The 27,689-nt window shown below is 45.5% G+C and overlaps 1 protein-coding gene across 1 annotated transcript in view; it reads left to right on the top strand.

Moving 5' to 3' along the window:
• CHAT (choline O-acetyltransferase) overlaps positions 1 to 27,689 on the top strand; it is a 692,169-nt gene that overhangs the window by 331,448 nt on the left and 333,032 nt on the right. The window contains exon 6 of the mRNA XM_069610814.1: positions 1,220 to 1,400. Within this exon, the coding sequence (XP_069466915.1) occupies positions 1,220 to 1,400 (181 nt within the window). The remainder of the gene's footprint in view (positions 1 to 1,219; positions 1,401 to 27,689) is intronic.

Here is a 27,689-nt window from a genome sequence, read left to right as displayed (position 1 = left end):
ACATAAAAGAACAAACTCAGGTTTGCTTCGGCCATAATGGCACCAGTAAAAAAATGAAATGTCACTGTAAAAACATGCCCTCACTGGCTGCAACTAGGGCATTATGGCCAGGTAAGAACACTCACTTTCTTGGTTTTGCTGATACTGGCAATACAAAATGTGATGCCACTCATGAAAACATGCACTCACTGTCTGAACTAGGTAGGCCTCATTGGCCACGTAAGAACACTCTTCTTGTTGGCTTTGCTCATAATTCCAGTAATAAAATGAAAGCCACTTATGAAAAGATGCCCCTCGCTGGCTGCACTAGTGAAGGCCTGTTTGGCCATGAAAGAACACTCATCTTGTTGACTCTGCTCGTAATGGCAGAAAACATGCAAGGGCACGTGAGAAAACATACCCTCGCAGGCTGCACCAATGTGGACCTATATGGCAACTTAAGAACACTCATCTTATTGGCTTTGCTGTAATGCCAGTAAAATGTCAAGTTTGTGTGTCGGTGCCTCCCTCCCGAGCTAGGGAGGCGCTGGCACACAAACATGGCATTTTACCTGCAGTGGGATGCATATTAGTATTACAGGATGGACTACAGGGTCCCTTTTACAATACCGAAGGCATGCGCACAAAAGCACATTTCCTCATTTGCATGCGGGAGGGCCCTATGGACATAATATTGAGTATGTACTATCCTTGTATTACCAAAACATGGGCACACGCAGTGAGGTGCTTTGATCGCGTTCTGCCTGTGTGCTTCCCAGGAGTTGCCACACATGCCTAGTGCATCGTCAGGCTGTCAATCAGCATGGTCACAGGAGCATCCCACAGGCCCCTCTTTCCAGCAGCCGCATTTGCTTTGGTTTGTACACTGGTTCAAGCTTGAGTCATCATAGCCATATTTCCTGGTTCAGACGTGAAGCCCCAGAGAAGATTAAGGAAAGTGCGCAATGTGATCTTATTGAACCCCAACAAGATCTAAAACAAACCCACGATATTGGCTTTACAAAAAGAGGAAGGATTGGCAATGGTATCGAATGATTGTGTTGTGAACAAGGCAAACTGAATAGTCGATTGGCATCTAAAGAAGAATTGCTAATAATTCCAGGCTTAACAATACTCACTTTGTCGACTTTGGAAGGAAGAAATGCTAAAAAGGCCCTGATTTGCAAAGGGTGCTCCTATCTCATCCTTCTGAGTGAAATCTTGCCATTTCTGATTTCAGCCACGCTTTGCCCGTTGATTTTGCCCGGGGACAGCTGTCTGGCCAACCTCTCTGCATGAAACAATACTACGGCCTTTTTTCATCCTACCGCCTGCCGGGGTACACCAAAGACACACTGGTGGCCCAGGAGAGCTGTGTTATGCCCGAACCCGAGCACATGATCGTTGCGTGTAATAACCAGGTGTGTTGGTTTCTTTTAGTATTACAGTAACATGTACTGTCTCATGTTTTAAAGCATAAGCACTACCCAAACAAGGGAATTGACAAACAATGTCATGAATCAGAACTCAAAAAATGTAATGATTTAACTGAGAATGTATATGGCAAGCACCGACTACTGGATTTTCCGCCTAATGGTTTTACCACTTTCCTCCATGGTTTATTTAAATTTATGCACTAAATATTTTATGTATTATTTTTCAAGTGTTTTTCTATATTAGTTTTCTTAGTTGTTTGGCCTACTTGCCTTGAGTTGTTTGTGCTATTTGATTTTACATTGAATACTTTGCAATAATTTCCAGCAGCTTTGTCTTTCTGTACTTTTCCCCCATCTTTTTTTCCTTACGCACCCACAAATGGAAACACTGGCTTTGGGTGTCTAGCTTTCGGGGCACCTGAAGAGATTTGTTGATGAGGAGGATCATTTGGAAAGCCAGTGGTGCCTCTGGAATCGATTGATTGATGGGAGGCAAGGGGACGCCGTTGATTATATCTTTAGTACAGTTGTTAGCTCATATTCATAAAATGTTGGGAGAAAATGTTTATATGAATTTAAGGGAAATGAGATCTGTTGTCAAACTGTGATATTTTATGTTAGTTGTTTTAGGAATTGTATACTTGGAGAACTGCAGGTTTTATCGTTAATGATGAAATTGCATTTGCAATGGTCTTATTTGTTCCCTTCCTTATTTACATTGTTTGGTTGGATTGTATTCTAGGTGTCTGGAATGTATGAGACACATTTTGTGTAGAAATGTATGTGTTACATGTTTTATAAACTTGTGACAGTGGGATTGACTTCCTGTTTGTGAACCTCGATAAACAGGCACAGTGTCATTGGGCGTCTTGATGGTTGGACCCCTTGATGCTTCTTATAAAGATGCTTTATATGTCAACCCAAGAATACCATTAGTAAATAATAAGGACTACATGGTCATTCTGCTGAAAAGATTCCAGAGGCCTTGACTCAACCTCATTCATTACCCAAGGTTATGAATACAATCCTTCCACGTGACTACGTACCTGAAAAAGGCATGCATCTCATTCTCAAGTATTTGTTTATTTTATTTTATTTTAATGTTTATTAAGGGTTTGTAAAGTTTGAAACAGGCCCAGGTGGGCATCTGAGTTATGCACATCAAAATCTGTGCAAATTGAATATGTATATGGCTAGGGTTGAGGCTATTAGAAATATTGGTGCCACTTTTCCCGATCATTCAAGAATTCATAATCAGATGTTCCTAGTCTTATAAGGATCCTCATCTACTGTCGTACCAGGTTTTTTCTTCTTAGTGTTCTGTTATTAGGAAATGGGATGGTCCCTAGTCCCCTGTAAATTACTTCTGTGTTAAAGAACCTACAGTGACCCTGCTCCTGTTAAAGTCACTGTTCAGTGGCATTCGGGGAGCAGTACCCTGCCATTGGTATGTCCTAATGCTATGGGATGCCTATCTATACATTGTTGCAAACCTATGGATTTCCAGTGGACTGTAACCTGTCATTGCTTTACAAATGATACTGCATGGAGTACATTGATTGACATGTGTTGACCCACATACACATGATGGTGACAAAGCAAGCTAAGAGACAATGGCTGGCAACTATTCACATTTCAACATTGCATGCTTAGAGAAAAATGCCATATTGCTAAAAATGCATGGGCATATTGCCTATGTTGCACTGACATATAGCCCCATTGTGTGTAAGTCCCTGACAGCATAGCATGAGCACCGGCTAGGATGTGAAGCGTTGCAGTGCTCTACTGTGGGATATTTCAGTTGCTAAGGATGGAAACCCAAGGGCCTAGAGAGTGAGGAGGAGAGAGGAGTGGCCAACAACGTCGAAAGCGGAAGAAATGTCCAAAAGGATGAGTATAGAAGCGAGTTTGCAGCGATAGCATTATAAAGAAAGTTAGAGGCATGCATTAGTGCAGTTTCAGTGGAGTATTTACTACTGAGGTCAGTTTGAAGTGCATCATTAAGGTTATTATCTTCAAGGTACTTAGTGATCCAGTAGAAGACTACTCGCTCCAGGACATTTGATTAATGGGGAAGGAGAGAAACTTAACCATAGTTTTCTGGGAAATGTAGGTCAGCAGAAGGTTTCTTCAATACAGGTAAGACAGTGGGCCTCATTAGGACCCAGGCGGAGTGGGTTTCCGCCAGCGCTAATCGCGGCGGACCCGTCCGCCGTACTACGAGTTCCCTTAGCGCCATGGAGGTTTTCTCCGCCTGGTTTTACCAGGCGGAGAAAACCATGGCGCTACGGGACCTCGTTGTTAATTACGCCACCGTATTTTACGGTGGCGTAATTAACTCCTTCCCCACTCCCATTATACCCTATGGGGCAAGAATGGGAATGGGGAAGGGCAGAATGGGGATTGGGGATTTACCGCTCCGCCGAGGTCGGAATGGGGCGGTAAATCCGCCAACCCCCATGGCGCTATCGACGGCTTTCCGCCGTGCTTCGCGGTGCATTTAGCACCGCGAAATCCGCCTGGGTCCTAATGAGGCCCAGTTGCAGGATTGAAGGAGGCAGGGAAAAGTACAGCAAAGAAAGAGAGAGGATAAAGAGCCTAGAGAGATAGAGACATGTGATTGGTACTATTTGGGGAGCAAAGGGGTCGATAGGCGTGCACGATGGGTTGGAACTGAGAAGGATGGGTGGTAATTCATTAGAAGAGGTAGGGGAAATGAAGACAAGAGAAGAAGAGGTAGGGAGAGAGGTGGTCGACAGAAAGAGGGTTGAGGAGGGAGAGAGAGCAGTGCTGTGAAAGTGTCATGCACTTCATTGATTTTAGAGGAAAATGAGTATGCAAAGTAATATGCAGGAATGAAGGAGGCAATGAATATTGGCTTGGAAGGTGTAAGCAAAGATTGGAGGGTATATGATTGCTGGGGTGACTGCGAAGGGAGGAGATTAGCTTTTTCAAGTAGCAGGATTTGGCAGAGTCCAGAGCAGAAGTTAGGGAAGCAAGGGAATGTTTGTAGGCTATGAGTAGGGTAGGTGTCTGTAATTTCCACCAGTGTTGTAGGTTACGGCGCATGTTTGTCTTGAGGCTCTGAATTTTTAGATGATCCAAGGCTGAGGATGGGAACGGGAAGGTGTGAATGTGCGAGTCAAATGGAGTCGTAAGTGCATAGAGGAAGTCAGAGAAAGCATAGTCAATGAAATAGACATGAATAGGGGGATCCTCAAGGTAAGGGGCAACAGAGTCCAGAAGGAATTTCTTTTTAGTCATTGAAGAGGGGATATGGGGAGTAGAAGGTGTAGGAAAGTGAGATGTTAAAGTGAATAGTGGGGTGATCAGAGTGAGAGGGATCAATGGAGAGGTCAGAGGAGGACAGGAGAGTTCCCACATGAGTGGGTAGGCTGGTCATGGAGGGAATAGGGGGAGTGGTCTGATAGGAGGAAGTTAAGTTTACGACAGGTTGCTGTATAGAGCTTGTGGGGGGATTACAGTCTGCCAGCATGATAATGGGGATGTCTGTAGGAAGTGACTCAAGGAGAAAGGTCAAATCAGGGAAGAAGGAGTTGAGAGGACCAGGGGGTCGACAAAAAGCCAGAACAATGGGAAGAGTTGTAGGCGGCATATTCAAAAGAGGAAGAGTTTATGCCGGACAGGAGTAGAAGGGTGATGTAGAGGGCCTTATTGATAAGGAACTGAGTCATGAGGGGAGATCCAGGTTTCTGTGAAAGCAAGATGTGAAAGTTGAGTGTGATAAGAATCTAAACGGTCAGTGATATAGAAAGACTTATTTCAGAGGGATTTTGCATTCCAGACACCAAGAGAAACATTGATAGGGGCTGGGGGAGAGGAAAAGGCATTGCGCGGTAGGCAAAAGGGAACGATGAGGTTAGAGATCCTGGGAGAGCGGGAGCATCTTATTTGAGGGCTGTGGTGCAGTGGTAAGGAGGAAGATGGAGAGATACAAAAGATACACCAAGTTGAGCCTGAAGGCTATGAGAGAGGGAGAAGAATGAGTATAAGGAGGAAGGGTAGAGGAAACAGACAAGTGAATAAAATGAAGAAAGCATGCAGCCCAAGGGAGAGCGAGGGTAGTTGGGTGGGCATAAAGGGAAGGGATGGATGGTTGGCTCTGAAGAAGCAGGTTTAAGTTCTGAGTTGGATTACAATGGGGCTACAGGTAATCAAAAGACAATTAACAGGCTCAAAACAGCAATGTGTCTTGGTTCTGTGAGGTAACAGACGCTCCACAATGAAAGGACAGTCAATGGGTCAAAGGATCCCTATACATTAAAGCAGAAGTCAGGTAAAGGATGAGCTCAGCGAAGTCCGGGCTTGAGCAGGGGTTCTGGCCCAAAGTGCTCCTTGGCTGTAGACGCCCTTGCTGGAAACCCGAGGAGACCGGCTAAGGGAGGCAGTGTGTCATATGTCCCACTGGGAGCCACTCACAGTGCTCCAGGTGGTTTCTCACAGTGCCCACACTTGCAGGCAGAGTTCTGAGTGTTGTACGCCCTGAGAACTTCGTTTTTGCAGCCAGGACTGTCAGATGGTCCACATGGTCCTCAGGCAAAGCAGGATATGTCCAAGAAATAAATACATGAAAAGAACGGTAAACTGGTTGCATACCCAGGTGTGATATTGCATGGTCTTGCAGTTTGGGCGTATGCAAGTGTTTTCAGTGAATAGTTGGTAAGGGTTTGACTGCAGTTGTGGTCTCTGCACACACAAATACACAGACATCTATCAAGTCGAAACTATGCATCATAAATTAAGTATTGGGACATGACATCTTTCAGAGGTAGGACGTTGGATGAGATGTGCAATATTCCTCAATGAGTGGGGAGGCAGGAATCCCTGGATGAAGTAACCCAATGGGGGAAAAGCTGGGGTAGGATGGGAAAAAGAAGGTGTAGGATTGGTAAGGAAGAGGTGTGACAGGCAGAAATCAAACACTACGGACCCATCGCCTTACTGCCATGGCTGTATAATATCATGTATTAGTACCCGGCGAGAGTCAACCAGAATGTAAGAAACATTCTGATTGGCTCTCGCTGGGGCTATCCCCGTTCCGAGCCTCCACACGGCTGAGAAGCTGCCATGGCCTTCCTCCCCCCCATTCCCCCCCCCCAGGGATTCAGGTATGTGTTTTTTTTCCTCCCCACACTGCCCGCCCTCCCAAGCCCACTTACCTTCTGATTTCTCCTTTTTCGGGAGAGAACGCACCGGGAACACTTGTGTTCCTAGCACGTCCGCTCCCAAAGGCCGCCATGGAAAGCGAAAACAGACTCTGTTTTCCCTTTCCCAGCAGCCATTTCCTTGGACATTTATTTTTTTTCTTTTCTGTTCCGAAACTCTGCAGCATTTCGGAACAGAAAAGAATGCCATTAGTACCCCGGTCTTGCAGAACGGGTTACTAATAGCAATATACCCCTCACCGCGGGGGCGGTAATGCCCCGGGGCATTTGTTAAGGCCCTCGTTTCGCTCAGGCCTATAACTATGGGCCCCGGGCATTACCGGACTCGGTAATTCCCACACGGCTCGAGGCATATTGCTTAAATAACAGGCGTTTTTCAAAAGAATCATGTATGTTCGGCCAGATTTCTTTTTTTAAAACTCAGCTCAATCAAATGATACCAATTACATGTGAAATGTCACATTACCCAAGTCATTGGTACCCATGGAAGGATTTTAATCACGAGTACGGATATGTACAGAGGATACTCAACCAACTATGCTATCACACTGGCCCTTAACTGCAATGATGCTCCCATGAGGTATGGGTACAATAGACATATAAAGGAAGCCATCAACACAAATATATATCACACTTGCACTATGACACATTCAGTAAGCAGAAAAGCGTGTATAAAATAAAGGATTTGGATAATGAAGCAGAAGGATCGCTGGGACGAGGATTAACCAGTTCAGTGCATAATGTGCCTTTTTTATCCAAGGCACACTGGGCGTGTCTGCAGCTTGGGTCTGTATATGAGAAAGCCCTGCAAATTAGGGAGTCTGCAAAACCTAAATACATCAAAAGCGTGTAACAGCCTGGTAAAATGGCATGCAGCTGTGCAAAATCACAGTATTTTACCACCTTGCCCAGAGTCTGCAGCAAGTTGCCATGGCAAAATGCCCTTCAGGTGTTCAAGACGGGCATTAGGACTGCTCTAGTCAGCCAGGCGAAGCCAAAAGGAGCACGAGGGGGATTCTGATTCCAGATATTGTCGGAAAACATGTTTTGCACACCGGAAATAAACGCAGGAAACCCACCTTGCACTCTGACCTGTGGGTTTTTTGCACAGTACGGATTGTGCACCAATTGAACCTGGGTGTTTACAGAAGAGCGTGCTTCGTAGTCAGCCAAATAGCAAATACATTGTCAAGTATTCGGCCCAAGTTGAATACTGTATGTAGTATCTTCCAAGTGGACCGCCTCACGCTGGAGTGTCAATCACCCTTCATGCATGCAAAGATGAGTAGACACAGGGCTGGGGTGCAACACTTCTTTATTCAACAAGTGCCAGCCTTGAACTGCCGGCTTTTCCCGTCCCTCTACTCCTCCCCTTCCTCCCGCCTCCCGGGCCTCCCCACATGACAGGGGTGCAGTGACGACACCACACCCTCCCATTACTAAACATTTAGTCCTGCCCTCAGTTCATTTCTTCAATGAGGCGATGGTGTTTCTTTCATGCTCTCTGGGGTCGACAGTCCACCATTGCCGAGTGATCCGTCCATCTCTCTGGTGCTGTGTCCCCTTCGGAGTCTTCTCTATCTCCTTCATATGGAGCATCCCTTTGAGAGAGGGTGTCATTCATGTTTGTGTCAACTAAGGATGGGGCACCAGGCATCCGCCTGAAATGGGATGAGTTTCTTGTTATGGACCTGCGATCTCCTTCTGCGGTGATGAGTGATCCCTTTTTTTTGACGATGATGAGGGGTTCTTCACTGAATGGAGCTACATTTTTGCGATGTTGAGGCTAGCGGACCGCTACCAGGTCTCCTGGCGCCAGGTCATTTTCCTTGGCCCTGCGGGTGGCGTCAGCAGCCCTTTTCATGTTCTCTTTCATGAACATGTCTTTCTTTCTCATTTCAGTCTCATATTGGTCTTCGTCAGCCGCTACATGTGGTAGTCGTGTTCTAATCGTTCGCCCAAACATCACCTCTGATGGTGTTTTCCCGGTGGTGCTATGTGGTGTGCTTCTGTAGTCTCGCATGAGTTGGTATAATAGCTTCTCGACAGGTTCTCCTGTGATGCGTGCAATTTGTGTTGTGCGTTTGATGTTGCTCATTAATCTTTCCACTGTTCCATTTGCCTGTGGCCACAGTGGTGTTACTTTTCTGTGACGAAAACCCATATATTCTGCGAATCTTTGGAAATCTTGTCCAGTGAATGGAGGTCCTTTTTCGGATTTTACCACCTTGGGCACTCCGTAGGTTGTGAACATCCGATCTAGGGCTGGGATGGTGTGATGCGCTGATGTGGACGGGACTATCTGCAGGTCTGGGTATCTTGAATATTCGTCCACAGTCAGCAATATGTACTCTCCCCCTTCCAGTGGCCCAAAGTGGTCGACAGCTATTTCCTCCCATGTCCCTTCGGGCAGTGCTGTCATGCTCAGTGATTCAGGTGATGTGTGTGGCTTTACGAGTGCATACGTAGGGCAGTTCTGCAGTAGTTCTTCCACAGAGATGTCTAGTTGGGGGAACCATAGTTTTTGTCTTAGCATCCTTTTAGTAGACACAACACCTCAGTGTCCTTCATGGGCTAGTTCTAGAACTTTCTGTGGCAGGCTTCGCGGAATTACGAGCTTGGTGCCCTTTAACAGCAGCCCTTCTTCTGTCTAAGTATTTGTGTACCATGAGGCGATATAATATGTGAATGAGTCCCATCTCTATGGCTGCCTGATAGCTTAATATGCATCCGCTCTCGGTGGCAGCCTCTAACACATGCATGGGGATGCTTTTTCCGTGTTCTTTGTATCAGCATGACGCCATGAAGCATCCCTTACATGCTAGGGGGGTCTTCAAACCGTATGGATAGATGAGGGCTCGTGCTGGTTGCAGGTGAGGGGCGTTTGGTATGCTTTCATAGACTTCCTCACTGATTACATTCACTGTTGCCCCCGTGTCTATCAGAAACTCGGCAGCTGTTTGATTGACTTGTATCCTGAGTATTGGGCTGTGTTCTTTTGCCGTGTTGTTTCCGAGAGCATATAGATATCCCTTTTTCCGTGGTGTTTCTTGGTGTTTTTCCGGTCTGCGGGTTCTTTCTTCCGACGATACACTTGACACGCTGTCAGATTGCGACTGTTCTATGAGGCATCGTACATACCTCCTGGGTCTTGTCCTTGTCTTGGATGGCGTGGTCTTGCTCTCCCTCCAGTCCCTTTTGTCTTTTCTTCTTTCTGGCTGTTCGTCGTGGTGTCTGTGACGCCCTTGATCGTGGGGCTGGTGCGCTACCCGGTGGTGGTGTGTCAACGCGTTTTGTTCCATTTCTATTGTGGGCTTCCCACTTCTTCCTGCCTCTCTCATCTTGCTGCGGAAGATCAAACGTACGGCCTTATAATGGTTGTCACTGCTGCACGTGGAGCATGTCTGGCCCATTGCGGGGCACGTTCCTTCATAGGGGTATTCATGTCCACACCGGTAACAGAAAGGATCACTGTTGTTTCTTGCCGTCCCTTCTATTTTGTTGAGGCTTTCGTGCTTTCCGTGCATGATTTTTATTTCATCTAGGCCTTCTACTTGCGCTGCGAGGGCAGCATCCGATCACGCCAGATTTAAGATTTCCTCTAGGTTGCGTGGCTGTTGCAGTAATCGTTTGCGAAAATCAGCGCTTTTGCACCCCACTATGATTTGCGACCTGAGGGCCTCCTCGTTGGAGTAGTTATTGAAATGACAGTGTTTCATTTTTGATCGCAGCCTCATGACAAATGCGTCTGTGGTTTCCCCTCTGTTCTGTTTAGTGGTGTGGAACACATGCCGTTCACAGTCCACGTTTGTGTGGGGTGTGAAGTATTCAGTGAGCGTCGTCTTCAGTTTGGCGTAGGTGTTTATGTTGCTTTCCGGTATTTCGTCTAGGATGTCTCACACGTAGGTTCCCACAGCATGGTTTAGGAGGTTGAGTTTCTGGTCATCTTCTAGTGGACCAGCCGCTTTTATGCACACATCAAAATCCCTCAGCCACCTTTTCCATCGTCATTCAAGGGTACTGGTTTCAGTGATGTCGAAATTTGCTGGCAATTGGGCTAGGAGACTGTCTGTCATTTTCCTGTGTCCCGGTCTGACTGGAGTCACTGGGACAGTCAGTGACTCTCCTTCTGAACCGCTCATGGGCTGTTGCTAATTGTTCTCCTTTCCGCTTTTGATATGCTGAAATAAGCTTTCCTTGTTCTAGGTGCGGTGAGGCCCTGGTGACAGATGAGGGCACTGCGCTATTCGCTGACATTTCGTGAGGTCTACTGTCCAGTGCGTAGCAGTTCTTAAGCGCCAAGGGGGGGCGCTGTGCCGCGTGTTGGCGGGCCTGTGGGGCCTTATGTTGATGGCACGGTCTGAGGCTTTCTGTGGCATGGGAGTGTGGATCTCCTTGTCACGTGTGCATCGGGGCTCACAACGCCAGGAGGGGCGCTGTGCCGCGTGTCGGTGGCCCTGCGAGGCCTTGTGTTCGATACACGAACTTTCCCCCGTGCGCGGTGATGCTGGAGCTCCAGGAGAGCGCTGCGCTGCGAGATGTGGGGCCTGTGGGTTTTGATTGCGGTGGGGCGTGTGAACTTACCCTTATCTTGCTCGCGTTGGAGCGGGAGGGCCACGCCTCCACCGCTCGTCTTTGAGTTGTTTTCTCTGTAGTTGCCGTTGGCGGGAGGCCAGTGCTCCTCAACCGCCCAGAGGGTGTGAGCAGGGAGCCACCGCTCTACCCACAGGTGTTCAGATGTACGCAGGCTAGGCCTTGCTGCGTCGTTGCCGTTGGCGGGAGAAGTTTCTTCTCCACCGCCCGGAAGAATACTACGCGGGGAGCTGCCGCTGCGGCTCCACCCGCGGAAGATGTGCGCATTGGAGCCCTGATGGAGCTTGCGCAGGGGACTCGTTCCGATGGTGGGGGCCTTCTCGCTCCAACCAACTTTCTCCGGGAGTCCTCGATAGGGTGGGGTCCCGCGTCTCCAGTGGTGCCCGACAGCACGCCACGAGCGCAGTGGACCTGAGATGGCAGGCACGGTGGGGACCCGTGTCCAGCCTCGTCGCCAATGTAGTATCTTCCAAGTGGACCGCCTCACACTGGAGTGTCAATCACCCTTCATGCATGCAAAAATTAGTAGACACAGAGCTGGGGTGCAACACTTCTTTATTCAACAAGTGCCAGCCTTGAACTGCCGGCTTTTCCCGTCCCTCTACTCCTCCCCTTCCTCCCGCCTCCTGGGCCTCCCCACTTTATCTACTGTGTTAGCCAAAATAGAGTAATGTCACAGGAATTAACAGCAATCTGATGCATGAAAGGACTTTACAATCACAAGGCCATCGGAATTCGTTAAGATTGCTTAGTTCCAGATCGTGATAATATTTTCTTTATAGAGCATCGCACACTAACAATTCCAGTTTCCGAGAGCTTAGTGACAGGTGTTACTAATCACCGTCATTATTGCCCACATTGGTGGCACCCAATTTTCGACTTGAGCTTGATGGCCTTGAGGAGTATTGAACTCTGAACCGAGCAGCAGCTCCTCCTCATCAGATACGCATGCGCTATTTGTTGAGCTATCGGGTTTCCGCTCTATGCAATTTGCCTGTGAAAGAGCCTCCTCCAATGTCAATCTTTACTCCCTGGGCCGCACTGGCCTATAAGGAAAAAGAGGTTGCAGCTGTGTCATTCCCAGATCACTCTGCGTGGCACGCGACTGACTCTGCTGCATATATATGAGCTTTGGGAAGGCAGCTGCCTTTTGGGAGGTATTTCTCTGCCACCATACACTCGTCCATCACTTCGGCTGCCCTATCACACCAGGAAATGCAGGACTCTACGACTCTTCTAATCCTACCGCTACCAGGTAATACTAGTCCCCTCTCTGACACTGCAGTTGTGTGTGGTGGCAAATCAGGGGGGCTAGGTCCCACCAACCACTGCATGATGTGTGGCCCACAAGAGGTAGCAAGATGATCCCCTGGTCTCTTGCACAACACAGGTGCGGACCATAAGGGTATCATCACAATCATGGTAGAGCCCCTTTTAGAGAGGACTTAACAACTGTGTGAACAAGTTCCATGGGCCCTGGCCCCTGGACTCGTAGTATTACTGTCATTATTCAGATACAATCAAACTCAACCTAGAAACCCTGGCCTCCAGAATTCTCATTGCATACATCCAGAATGGAGGGATGAATGCTGAGAGCAACAGAGCCCCGAATGCCACGCTCACAGATTCTGCATGTACGTGGTAGCATGCATACGTGAAAGTCTGAAAAGCAAGATGGCAGCCCAACATGGTATAGACCCAGTCTGTGATGTCAGGCAATGCCAGGAGAATCAATTGCACACCCACCTGAGTCAGGCACCTGCCCACCCACCAATCCAAAAGATAACAGATTTTGCTTCCTAGATGTCACATGTTTAATTCAAATCAGCCCATTGGGAGGGAATAGTCAAGCATAAAATATGAGGGTAAAAGGTATCAGTGTGGATGTTTGGAATAGTGAAGCACTCACCGATGGAGTGGAGGAGTTGAAGGTGCAGGAGAAGCTGCAGAAATAGCTGAAGGTGCAGCAGGAGCTGGAGGTGCAGAAGGAGTTGGAGATGAAGAAGGAACTGAAGGAGCAGCAAGGGTTGAATCTGCACGTGGAGTTGAAGGAGCAGGAGGAGCAAAATGAACAAACGAGGTTGGAGGATATAAACATCAAGAAGAAGAGGAATAGCTGAGGGTGTTGGAGGACTAGGACATTAAGGATGACAGCAGAGAGCAAGAAACCTTGGAGGAGGTGAAGAAGTAGCTAAAGAGTGAACGAGAGAGAAAGAAAACCCTATGGAGGAAGGCAGAGAAGTTGCAAGGAGCAACAATTGGATGAGAGGAGGAGAAGCAGGAAGTGAGAAAGGAGGGCAGTCGGAAGTCCCTTGGTGATGCCGTGGCAGTGAAAGAAAGCAATTCAATGCAAGTCCACTCATTGTCTGGGAGGGGTGGGCAGCGAAAATAGCACTTGCCGTAACATTGGGGTGACAGCCAGCACAAGGGTAAGTGAGGCCCAGTGACAGAAAGGATGTGTGCACGTCTCTAGCCTTTCCACTCACTCTTCGTAAAACATTTGGCAGATGGAGAAGTCCTGCAAAGTGATGCAAGGAATCCTATTGCCAGAAGGAGGATTTACAGAGGGTCTGGGGAGCCTTGTGAGACCTTGAAGTGTGAACTACAAATGATCCAGCAATAGATTCCCAGAAGAGACTTTTTATAACACAACATCATGACCTAAGACTTATTTACTACCTTACTGAAGGGACACAGGACACAGCTAGTCAGCAAGACGCCAATTGGGAAAGAGGAGAAATGATAGTAAGTTGTAGCCCTTGGGCTGTTCTAGTTTGTTTATAACCCTGCCTATAAGATAAGTTGCTTCTGAAGCATCCCCATGCCCAGTAACTGTGGATTCTGAAAAAATACCCTGGGCCTCATTACGAGTAGGGCAGGTTTCCTGGCAGTAAATCCACCAGAATACCACCCAACTGAATTACCAATACGTCCACTTGGTCCAGCGGAATCACGGCCGGGTTACAAGTGGTAGTGTAAGTCCCCATCTTTATGAGTCCATTGGACTCAAATGGGCTTTTTCGTGGAATTGCTGTGGCAGAATATTTCTGGAGGTAAATCCTCCACTCCAGGGCTGACCTCATAATTTGGCGTAGTGGTAAAGTTGGTGGTAATGGATTTACTGCCAATTTTGCCACTTAACGCCATACTTGTAATGAGGCCCAGTCTCTAAAACCGTATTCACGTGTCTGGTGGTATTTTCCCAGTGGCTACATGACAATGTCCAACAAAAGAATCTCAGTCTTGCTCTTACCTTGCCCTGCCCACCAAGTAAACATACATTTTACTTCCATCAGGAATGCTGTGAGCCAGTGTCTACATACCATTTCTGACTTCTCCGATCTGATATATTATGATGGAAAGCCAGAAAGCATTTGGCCAAAGCCAAAGAGGTGTTTTTAGCACAACTTGCACTGACTACTTATTAGATGCCGATGCTTAGTACACCCCTAATTCCGGCCCAGGTAAAAGTGTGGTAAACTAAGAGAGGAGCACACTGATGTAGGCTGATTTTCCGTGGGTAAACAATAGTCCCAAAAATAGGATACGGTTTTTTCTGAGTATCCACAAAAGGTTAAAGAAATGGGCCCTTCCCCTTGCGACAACTGTCATAAAGTCACGCTCCAAGTCATCTGGCTTTAATACCTATGGGGCCTGTGCTCTTAGCTGATGTGTAGGATTTAAGAAAGGTTTAGGATGAGTAGCTTGCTCTAGGAAAGCATGCTTGCAGTGTTCTTCTAGTTGTGGGGTTACTGCAAGCAGTCAGCGACAAGGGTATTCAGGTTCAATCACTTCCTCTTTTGTTGGAAGGCCACTTGTCCTGCGATTCAACCCAGTAGCAGAAGGCACTTGCAAGACTATGGCACTGTTCTTTAAACCCTTCCTAACACGAAATAGCAGACAATAACATAAAAGTCAATTGACACTATCACTGCTCCAGAAATAACCCTGGAGGGCCCATGGAGCTCCCTTGCATTGTGCCACCTTCACCTTGGCAAAGTTAAGTCAACTTTGTTTACATTTTACATGACCTGCTTCCATTTTGTGGATGAGGGTGAGGCTGTTCTAAATCAGAGCTCTGCAGAGTAGGAGGATTTCCTTTCATATTTCTGTTACTCAAGTCTTGACTGATTACGTAGCATTTAATTTAAGTTCTCAGAAGTCTATTTTAGACTTTTCCCGTAAATTCGTTACGCATTGGACCTCATTGCAAGTATGGTTGTAAGGCAACAACGGCGCCGGTATCACTACCGGCACCATTGCTACCGTACCGCCATACTAGGAGTTCTGCTCGCGGCTGCCCTTGTAGCCACCAGGTCTGACCTGGTGGCCGTTTCGGCATCCATGAGCAGAACATGATGGTAGCACCAGAACCGTTATTAACGGTACCGATGCTACCAGCCTCCCCATTCCCATTGAGCCCTACTGGGCTCAATGGGAATGGGGATGTATCGGGCCCAGCACCCGCGAATGGGCAATTATCAGGTCCGGCTGGGCCGGAATAGCCAGGTAATTGCACATTCGCGGGTGCCGGACCCGGAAGCGAGTTTGGAGGTAGCCTTGCCGGTAAAACCAGCAAGGCTACCTCCAACCTCGTAATGAGGCCCATCATCATAGCTTTTGCCATTAATTCTCAGCCGATTTATGATAGTTCTTGCCAGAAAACTTTCTTTGTCAGAGTGTAAAAGGCCCATTATTTAGGGGACCTATTGGTTATTATCTGCTCTCTTCGACTGGGATCATACCTTCTGTGGTCTAACATCTTTAAAGTGGCTCCGGGAATCACTTGAAAGCCTGTATTACGAGACATTGGGCCTTATTATAAGTTAGCCGGTCCGGGAACTATGGTACCAGTAAGCATGCTGGTACCGTAGTTCCCAGACCAGCAAACTACGAGTTGTGATCGCGGGTGCCTTTCTGCACACCAGGTTGGACCTGGCGGGCAGAGAGGCACCCGCGAGCAGTGCATGTCGGATGCACCGGCACCATTATAAACGGTGCTGGTGCATCCGACCTCCCCATTCCCATTCAGCCCTATGGGGCCGAATGGGAATGGTGCGCATCTTTTTCCGGCGCCCGCAAATGGGCAATTACCGGTTCCAGCAGGGCCGTAATGACCAGGTAATTGCCCATTTGTGGGCGTCATAAATAATTGGAGGTTTGGCGGCAGCCTGCCAGTTTTACCGGCAAGGCTACCGCCAAACTTGTAATGAGGCCCATTGATAAAAAGACATTCACGTACTAGGTCCTATCAATCTATTTATTGTATTATATTTGAAGTGTTTTCCGTGTTGCCCTATTTTAGACAATTGAGAGAAATCTGGGAGCCTGAAGAGAAGCAGAAGAGAGAAATTAATGTTATTGAAGGAAAAGGGAGAAGTTGGCGAGGTTGGGGTTGAAGTTATGATGTGGAGTGTGTGAATTGGATGAAAGAGGTGAAAGTTCAGATGGGAAAGAAGTTTATTTGGGAAAATGTGTGCTGCAAACGGGGAGGCATAGATGCAAAGAATATTTTTTTAACACCCAGTCTGACAGTTTTCATTGGTTACATGTCTTTATATCGAGGTAATGTACAACGATTGCCCATACATCAAATCTTTCATCTTAAAAACCTTTCTAGTGAATGCATCTTTTTTGGGGGGGGGTCGCCCCCAAACTGCTGTTTCCCACCCCTAAAAACCAATCCCAACTGTTTCCCCAAAAAATGTAACTCTTTACCCCACTCTAAATACATTCACTATAAAGGTTTTCAATATAAAACATTCCATATGTGGAGATTCAATATACAGGATTCAATATAAACACTGTATACCTTTTCATCCACTGTAACATTACCAGAATATAAAATGCACCGGGGAATTAAAAATATTCATTGATGACAGCTGACAGATTGAGTGTCAGTCATCAGGGGTGTAAGTGGGTTTAGGCTTAAAGCATCTGCATCGTGGTGTGCTACAATGCACTCCCGACTGGCATCACTTCCCAGAGCGCCACAGCAGCAGAAACAGGCATCCGGGCCATCTGGTGTGCCTCCAACCTTTGTTCTATTTTGTGATTTAACACGTAGACAAGGTAAAAAGCCTAGGCACTGCAGCGTTGCTTCACAGCACAGCAAGATGTGTGCTACATAAAAAACATACATATAAACCTCGACTCATGTTTCTAATCGGTGCACAGCTAAGGGCTCATTTGTCACTCTGTATGAACTACACCAGGGGTCCTGAGTACCTATGAAGATCAGGAAAAAATTATACAAACAGCACATTGTCTTCATGGGAAAACACGTACCAAATGACTCTAAATCCATAGTTTAGAAATCAAATCTGCTTTCACAGGGATACGTCCCTCGTCATTAAATGCAAACATTATAACGCACAAACGAAATAACAGAAGCATTTCTTAATGCATACAACGAGAATAAAAACATGAAGGAATACATCACTTATTGAAAAAAGAAGCAACCCGTGTCAAACATACAAGATTTTAATTGAAACAGGAGCTAATGTGCAAATGTGCTAAAAGTGCTTTATTTTAAGGTGCATGAGCTAAGACACAAAGTGCTGAGGTTACCAGAGTGCATCTAATGATTTAAAATGTGTCTAGTGTGGAGGCACCCAATCGATGAGATGGCACACTCACACCCAGTCAACAAAACAATTAACACAACGGAAACGGGCCAACTCGTGTCCAATACTAAGAGTTATGACATGACTACTGGATTAATAATATATAGATCTTGACCAAAGGACCTATTCTAGAGTGCAATGGCATGGCTCCAGTGGGGAGCACACTAGTTTCGACGAACTAAGTTAGTACAGATGTCTTCCTCAGGGCCTCTATTCATCACTAGAAGACATAAATAAATACAAAAACAGTACTAAAATACCCCAAATCCTGTTGTGTAAGGAAAATAGTTTAAATGCACACATGACCTGTAAAGTATCAGGCTAATGAATTCCAGCCACTGTTTCTGCTTGCAAAGCAACCCCATTTCTGAAATGCAAAAACAAATATTGAGGGTAATAATTTCCTTCACCCAATGTATTAGTCTAATCAATCCAATTCCCCATCCACAGAAAAGACATATAGCGAGTCCTTCAAGTGCCTCAAGTCACACACAATTTAAACCAATACCTGAGAGATGTCATACATCTGGCGAATGCAGCTTCCCAATCCCACAAACACATGAATCCATGTTGCCGAAATTCCTGCGTCAGTTCCTACAACAACATGTAAAACTACGAACTAGGCACCATCACAAAAACGAGACGAATGTCTAACTCTCTCATATTGCTTAAACTCCAACTAATGTGAAAAAGCACCTACCGCGAGGCAGTGCAAGACAAAACAAGTTTACAGTGCAGCATAAACGCAATCGTTTGGAACTTAATCCAATAAGGTTGGTAAAAACCCAGAAGCTACTACTAACTCCATCAACATGAAAAACGGATCAAGCATCCTACTGGTGGTGCTGTGCTATAGATGGCAGACATCTTGTGCAAACTAAGATTAATGTATAAAAGACTCTAAAACTCCAACACCGTAGTTTACACACACGCTTAATCAGGGCTCAAGTCGAGGCTACACACAGGTGGAGGGAGTCCACCCACTTTTTTCAGAGGGTAGACTCAGTCACACCCAGCTAAAATGAGAAACATTGAATGTCCTCTTTGAATTTATGAATTAAAGCCAACCTCTGGGATCAAACCGCAGTCATCAGGTTTGCATGCCAGACACTTCAACACTGCTATATAACCTGATGAAAAATAACAAACTAAAGGTGAAATGTCTCTTTTCGGTACTGCACGTTCCAGGGAAAACATTTGTATTGGTTTTTGGAGTTTAAAACATGCACATCTTCTAACGTTTTCAAAAACACTATTAGCAGAAAAGATCCCTCTTGGTTTTGTGTGTGTGTTGATTTTATGAAGGGCAAATGCTATTCGTCCTGTGCAATTTGGGTGGTTATGCAAAGCCTATTTAATGAAATGTGCATATTTCACCTTGACATTCTCATTTCTGGTGACGTCACATGCGTTTGTTGAGTCCCCCGCTTTAATTTGTAGGACTTGACAGCAGCGCTTAATGTGTGTATATAAGACGTAAGCACCATCATTGGACAATGAATTGTACACGGACAGCCCTCATACTTACTAATGTTTGGTCCGGAAACTAATCATTCAACACCACTGTATTCCCGAGGGGGACATACCTCCAAGGATCATATCCTAACTAATCACCAGATACACATCCCATGCACAATTTGGACCATACCATCCATGTGGGATGTCAAATCACAAAAATATATACAGACCAAACATTTATATACCACAAAGGTTAATGTCCTAACTGGTAGCCAGTTAGTACTTACCAAGTAAAACTTATCCAAATTTGGCAGAAGTAATCAAAATAATACTCATGGTGGTGCCAACTTCTTACAACAAAACTGACCAGTCGAACTGGTCATTCAGACCATTAATATGAGATTGAAGCTGAAAGATCCATTGCTATTCTAGTCTGGCTAAGCAAGCGTCAAAAGATCCACTACCTCTATCTGCCACAACTTTATCGACAACTAACCAAACGATGTCTGCTTCTGTATGATTTAACTCACAGAAATGTGCCACCAGTGGAGTAGTCAGCACTCTGTTCCGGATACAGGACTTGTGTTTGTTTATTCAAACATATAGTGGGCACGTAGTTTTCCCGACATAAAGCCTCTCAAAACTGCAGATAATGACATATATCACATTCAATGTTTTACAATTGGTGAAATGATTCAATGTCCATGTCTTTCCTTTAGCTGCAAATATAACGACTTGTTCTGTACATTGACTCACAAAGCAGTTGCCATTCCTGTAATGTCGTTTGATTGGAGGTAACCTAAGGGCAGTACAAGAATCAATATTCTCTCTTACTTATTCTCTTGATGCTTGTACAAGTGACTGGCATAGATTCACTCCTTTGTTCTAAAGCAAAAAGATGTCTAATCAAATTGGGATCTGCCATCTGCAGGATATGCCACCTCCTCACTAATAGGTTACGTATTGAATTGCTCAAATTACAGAAGGTGGAAAAAATTGTCAGGAAATCAGGATTTAGGGGTCCTGTTTCCAAGGTTCCATGTTCCGCCAAACAGGCTTGCTCCAAGTTACAGACACCTCTAGAGCCCCCAGGCTCTGTGAAAACCTGGTTGCTTAAGACAGGATCGAAACGTTTTGTTTCCTCACGTTTTCGATCCCTCCGACAGTGCTGGGGGTTGCCCTGGAGACGTTGGTTGCCAGAGCACCTACGTGCAAGGCTACCGCGTTCACAACGTTTTCTCTAATGGTCATGTGATCTTCTATAGAGCTCCGCCCTAACAACAGGTGTCCGCTACTGAATTTCATTTGGAGCTCTTGTGTTTCGGGTGCTACTGCCCATGTGTTTACGACCCTTGTTTTGCTTAACGGACTTCTTCTTGAGATTACCCTCAGCTTCTTGACTTGATTAACCAGGAACTTTTGACTTTGGAAAGCTACGACCACGCTCTCCTGCTTATCGTTTTTTTGTTGTGTTCGATTCGGAACTTCTCATCCTGCCTAACTTACTGCTCTTCACTGAACTGCATAGCTGTTGTTTCCCAGCTCTTTGGCAAGCACAGACTCTTCCATTTCACATTGTACTCACAGTTCTTCTGGCCAACTGGTCCTCTTCAGTCTTCTCAACAACGCCTGTTTCCTGGACATTCATGGTAAGGGATTAGGGTCTCATTATTCTTTTTCTCAAAGCGTTGTTCCCTAACACTGAATACACTAAGTTCCCCTCCTGTGGTTTATTTTGCTGCAGGTTTCCGTCTCGTCCTTACCTGCATTTCATGTCCAGAGGTTTTTTCCTGTTACGTGAGTCTTTTTCAGGAATTAATTCAGAAACTGTTTATTATTGCAATTCTATGAACCTGAGTCCTGACACTGTGTTCTTTGTCTAGGCAGCTGTGTTCCGGGTTCACCTTTCCTCTTCCGGGCAATTCCCCTTCCAAACAGTCCATCTGTACTATTGGAAGTTGCATTGTCAGGAAGAAGTCTACGGTTACACTACGCGCTCAATTGACAACCGGTCTTTACACCAGGTCTAATTGGGTGATTATGAACATATTCAGAAGCCTTTAATTATACCATGATGGAACCTATCGACGACCCTTTGGCAGCTTTGGTCCAGCTGGTAGCTGGTTTACGTGTAGACATGACTGCGGCTCATGACGCCACCCAACGTCGGATCGACGCCTTACAGCATAATCTCCAAGCGGGAGCTGGTGCTGTTGCCCCTCCCTCTTGTTCTGCTTCTGGGGGGGACCCTCTCGATAGGAAAACGCACCTGTCTACATGACTGCACAATTTCCTTTAGCCCCTCCTAAACGTTTCATGGGGGATCCAAAAACATTCCGCAACTTCATTAATCAATGTAGACTGCATTTTCTATGCCGTCCTACATCTTTCCCTGATGCCACCACCAAGGCGGTTTTTGTGTTATCCTACTTAGGTGGAACAGCAGCAGTTTGTGCTAACCCTTTATTGGAGCAGGGTAGCCATCTTTTGTACGACTGCGATGCTCTTATCTCTGCTATGTCCCGTGTTTTTGACACTCGGTACAAGTCCCAGGCCTCGGATTTGGAGCTGCTCTCTTTGCAACAGAAGGATATGCCCTTACTATCCTACTTGGCTAAATTTAACCAATTGGTAGCAGAGACAGACTAGCCTGAGGAAAAGAAAGGGGCTCTATTTTATAAAGGTCTTTCCGATCCTCTTAAGGACGTGTTGTCCACTATCCCGGTGGTCCCTACTGCTTTTTCTGAATTGCTGGACCTGGTTCTTCAAGTCGATTCACGAAGGGCAGAAAGTAAGGGGGAGAGGAGGGCGGTTCCTTTCTCGACACCAGTATCGAGTGACCAGAGCCATGTTACACCAGAACCCATGCAGATCGGAACTCTCAGAGCTCCTCTTTCTTCCGAAGAGAGAGAGAATCACAGGATGAATAATCTATGTTATTACTGCGGTTCCTCAGAACATTTCCTGAGACAGTGTCCCAAGAAACCACGTAAACAGGGAAACTCCAAAGCTCGTCAATAGAGGGAGCCCCTTTGCCGAGTCAAACCACTACAGGCTCTGAAACTATGGTTTTGTTTTCCATTCCGGTTAACATCCTTGCTCCTTCTGTTGCTTCTTGTTCTGTCGATGCAGTATTGGATTCGGGGGTGACTGGTAATTATGCAGATAGTCAATTTGTTCGGGACCATGCTATTCCTTTGATTCCCAAGTCTTGTCCAGAATTGGTCAATGGCGTTGATGGCACAACCTTATTATCAGGACTTGTTACCGAACAGACGGTGGACCTCATCATGACTACCTCTGGTCATACCGATGCTATATCTTTTAATGTTATTGAGCTCCCCAATTTAAGCTCATCCTTGGTTTACCTTGGTTAAGGAAGCACAATCCGTCAGTGGATTGGGTGGCCGGTCTGGTTTCTTTTACTCTGAACTCTGTACTACGTCTTGTGGAACTGCAGGGTCCACACCATCGGGTCCCAGTATACATCTATTGGATTCCGCTTTGGTCATTGGAGCAGTCGCTACTATGGTATTGCCTCAGGAGTACAGGGAGTTTAAGGATGTATTTGACAAAAAGGGTGCAGAAATCCTGCCGCCACACCGGCAATATGATTGTCCCATTGACTTGATCCCAAATGCCACGATACCCTCTGGTCGTGTTTACTCCCTGACACAGAAGGAGGATATGGTACTGAAGGAGTACTTGGAGAAGTCCTTGGCCTCTGGCTTTATTAGGCCGTCTCGTTCCCCGGCTGCATCGCCTCTTTTCTTCGTTCCCAAAAAGGAAGGTGATTTGCGTCCTTGCATTGACTACCGCACATTGAACGCGATCACCATTCGCAATCAGTATCTGATTCCGCTTATCTCGGTTCTTCTAGACCAGTTGGGTTCTTCTGCAATCTTCACTAAGTTGGATCTACGAGGCGCTTATAACCTGGTCAGAATGCGGAAGGGTGATGAATGGAAAACGGCCTTCAAAACTAAGTATGGCCTTTATGAATACTTGGTAATGCCGTTCGGCTTGAGTAACGCACCTGCTACGTTTCAGTATTTTATCAATGACGTTTTCAGTGATCTACTCGATCAATATGTAATTGTGTATCTTGACGATATACTGGTCTATTTTCCTGACTATGATACCCATGTCCAACATGTATCTACAGTTCTACAAAGATTGAGAGACCATCGTCTCTATGCTAAATTGGAGGAGTGTACCTTCCATGTTAAGCACGTTGAATTTCTAGGTTATGATATCACGAATCAGGGTGTTGGAATGAGTGATTCCAAGGTAAGGGCTGTTTTAGACTGGCCTGCCCCTACATCTATCAAGTCCTTAAAGTCCTTCTTAGGATTTGCAAATTTCTATAGACGTTTTATACGTTCATTCTCTGGTTGCCACCCACGTTCTTTGCCATTGGATCTTCCGGTACTATCTGATAATCCGGCAGTCCAGGACAGTCTTAGAGACATAGCCACTCTACACCATCAAGTGTATTGCCGTTTGAGGGAGGCTCAGGAATGCTCGAAGAAAAATGCAGATCAACATAGATCTCCTGCACCCGATTATCACCCGGGTATGTTGGTGTGGCTCTCCACCAGACACCTGCGCATCCCAATAAGAAGTTGTTTGAAACCCCGATATGTGGGTCCTTATCAGGTCAAGGATATTATAAACCCGTATGTGGTTAGATTGGAGTTACCGGATACATGGAAGATCCATCCGGTCTTTCATGTGTCTCTTTTGAAGCCCTGTCCTGATGATACGAGGCTCCCCGTTCATCCACCTCCGGTCAGGGTACAAGGCAAGGAGGAATACGAGGTACGAGCCATCCTTGCTTCTAAGATCTCCCGGGGGGTTCGATATTTTCTCATAAACTGGAAGGGTTATGGCCCTGAAGACCGCACCTGGGAACCGGAATCCAATCTGCATGCTCCGGTTCTTTTGGCTCAATTTCTGGCCTCTCAGAGAGGGAAGGCATTTTTGGGGTAGGATACTGTCAGGAAATCAGGATTTAGGGGTCCTGTTTCCAAGGTTTCATGTTCCGCCAAACAGGCTCACTCCAAGTTACAGACACCTCTAGAGCCCCCATACTCTGCGAAAACCTGTTTGCTTAAGACAGGATCGAAATGTTTCGTTTCCTCACGTTTTCGATCCCTCCGACAGTGCTGGAGGTTGCCCTGGAGACGTCGGTTGCCAGAGCACCTATGTGCAAGGCTACGGCGTTCACAACGTTTTCTCTAATGGTCATGTGATCTTCTATAAAGCTACGCCCTTACAACAGGACTCCGCTTCTGAATTTCGTTTGGAGCTCTTGTTTTCGGTGCTACTGCCCATGTGTTTACGACCCTTGTTTTGCTTAACGGACTTCTTCTTGAGATTACCCTCGGCTTCTTGACTTGATTAACCAGTAACTTTTGACTTCGGAACGCTACGACCACGCTCTCCTGCTTATTGTTGTTTTGTTGTGTTCGATTCGGAACTTCTCATCCTGCCTAACTTACTGCTCTTCACTGAACTGCATAGCTGTTGTTTCCCGGCTCTTTGGCAAGCACGGAATCTTCCATTTCACGTTGTACTCACAGTTCTTCTCTACGCTCTTTTGGGAAATTCACCTGGGATCTCTTCACGTACTGTCTTGTGTGGACAAAAGACACTTATCCACTTTAGGCGTCCGTGTGCCGGCGGGGGACAGATATAGGTTGGATTGTCCTTTTCTTCTGGAACATCACTCCACGGATGAACTGTTCTTCGTTATCCACTTTAGGCGTCCACGTGCCAGCGGGGGAAAGGTGTCAACTGGATACTTTACTGCTGGAACATTACTGTACGGCCAACTGGTCCTCTTCAGTCTTCTCAACAATGCCTGTTTCCTGGACATTCATGGTAAGGGATTAGGGTCTCATTATTCTTTTTCTGGAAGCGTTGTTCCCTAACACTGAATACACTAAGTTCCCCTCCTGTGGTTTATTTTGCTGCAGGTTTCCATCTCGTCCTTACCTGCATTTCATGTCCAGAGGTTTTTTCCTGTTACGTGAGTCTTTTTCAGGAATTAATTCAGAAACTGTTTATTATTGTAATTCTATGAACCTGAGTCCTGAAACTGTGTTCTTCGTCTAGGCAGCTGTGTTCCGGGTTCACCTTTCCTCTTCCGGGCAATGCCCCTTCCAAACAGTCCATCAGTACTATTGGAAGTTGCATTGTCAGGAAGAAGTCTACGGCTACACTACGCGCTCAACTGACAACCGGTCTTTACACCGGGTCTAATTGGGTGATTATTAACAAAAATGCACCCTCTTTATGACAAGTTTAAGTAATTCTTTTGGGTATCCATGAGCCAAAAGGTGCTCCTAGACAATATTAGCTTGATGATAGAATTCTGTGAGGGTAATACAATTTCTACAGACACCTAAAAACTGATTAAATGGGATATTGTTCTTGAGGCTCATCAGGTGCTGGCTCTTATGGGGCAAGATGGTGTTCCTATCGGTGGCTTTTCTAAATAGTTTCTCTTCCAGATGTTCACCAAACACTTCTATCAGTAAGTCCAGAAAACGGAATCTCTTTCTGACTTGATGTTAGTTAAAGTGAACTTAAGGTTCTGATTCAATGCATTCAGCCAGACAACAAACGCTGTCAGAGTCACAAAATCACTCTGCCACACTATAAGAATGTCAAAGATGTATCGACGATAGATCTTAATGTGTGCCCTGAAAGGACTATACATAGTTAACACATGTGTTTCCTCAATATGTTGTACAAATAGGTTTGTTAAACTAGGAGCAAAGGCAGCTCCCATGGAGGTCCAATGGACTTGTTTATAAAACTCTACCTTGATGGCATTCTTGATGACAGTTAGAAAGAGATTCTGTTTTTTGGACTTAGTAATACAAGTGGTTGGTGACCATCTGGACCATCACTGGGTGTGAGTGTGCCATCTCATCGATTGTGCCTCCATGCCAGCCACATTTAAAATCAGCACATGCACTTAAGTGACATCAGCACTTTGTACTTTAAACCATTGAACCTTTAGCACATTTGCACATTAGCTCTTGTTTCAATGAAACTGATGGATGCTTGACACAGGTTGCTTCACTTTTAAATATGTGATGTATTCCTTTTATTGTCATTAATTGTCACTTTGGGTTGTATGCATTAATACATGCTACTGTTAATTCATATGTGCATTATAATGTTTGCATTTAATGACAAGGGACCTACCCCTGTAGAAGCAGAATTGATTTTTAAACTATGGGTTCAGAGTAATTTTGCAAATTTTTTCCCATGAAGAAGTGCTATTTGCATTTTTTGTCACTCTGGGCTACAGTGATCCTAGGTAGCAGATACTGCATATCACCTTACTAATCTTTCAAAACAATTAAGAGCTAACCGTAATAACGTTGTTCTTGTGCCTTACTCACAAATCATCCTCATCCCATTTCTCAACTGTTCGCTTGCTCATGAATAGTGGCCGTAATAGTCTCTCATTTAAAAGGAAATGTAAAAGAGAAGCAGAGAGGATGAGGTTGGAACCAAGAACCCACATTAACGTTCAGCCAGAATAGATAAGAAAGATAAGGGCAAAAGCGCTGAATAAGCATAACAGGAAAGACATTATCACAATCGCAACTTAACATAAGCAACATAACACAAAAATAGCTACTTCAGAATGAAAACCATGATGACTACTGGAAATAAGTATAAGGAAGAGCAGTCATAGCATCCTTGCAAAGTCTTGGGAGGATAGCTCAGGGGCAACGTGCTTGCCTTGGAAGCAAGACGAAACAAGCAACAAAGGTTTGGTCGGCGCTTAGAAACCTCTGGGTATTAAGTGCGTTATAAATAACCAATCATGTCATAAATAAACAATTGTAAAGCAACTGCATCTAGCAGTGAGAAAACACTCTCAGTAGAGAGACAGGGCAGGCCAATAACAGACATTGTCCAATCCGAGGGCCAATCGTGTGGTCAATAAGAGATGTTGGAACACCATCTCATTAACTATGTCTTTATGCTAGGTAATATCACAACTAGCTGCATCCTTTCTTTCTAAGACAAAACCTTGTTTGAATTTAGTAGCAATCCAAGAGGTTATCTGCATTACAATCTGACAATAATCATGAAAAGTTATTTGATTTTTCACCAGTGTAGAAATATGTAGTTTCTCTTGCGGCAACAAAAATGTGTACAATATTTTGATGCACTCCGTATTGAAAAGCCATCATCAGGAGATTCACATCTGCAATAAAAACAAACTTAAAATACATACAAATACATGTAACAAATAATATATAATATGGACTATAGTAAATGAACAAACTTACATATTTGTGTTACTTTCCCTCAACATATCTTTGAGACTTCAAATCATCCCATTACAGTGTCACCTCACATAAGTCCCAAGCCCCCTA

This window comes from Ambystoma mexicanum, chromosome 8 (genome assembly GCF_040938575.1).
Source record: "Ambystoma mexicanum isolate Mex_15411 chromosome 8, UKY_AmexF1_1, whole genome shotgun sequence".
In the NCBI taxonomy this organism is placed as follows: domain Eukaryota; kingdom Metazoa; phylum Chordata; class Amphibia; order Caudata; family Ambystomatidae; genus Ambystoma; species Ambystoma mexicanum.
This window is presented reverse-complemented; position numbering and strand designations above follow the sequence as displayed.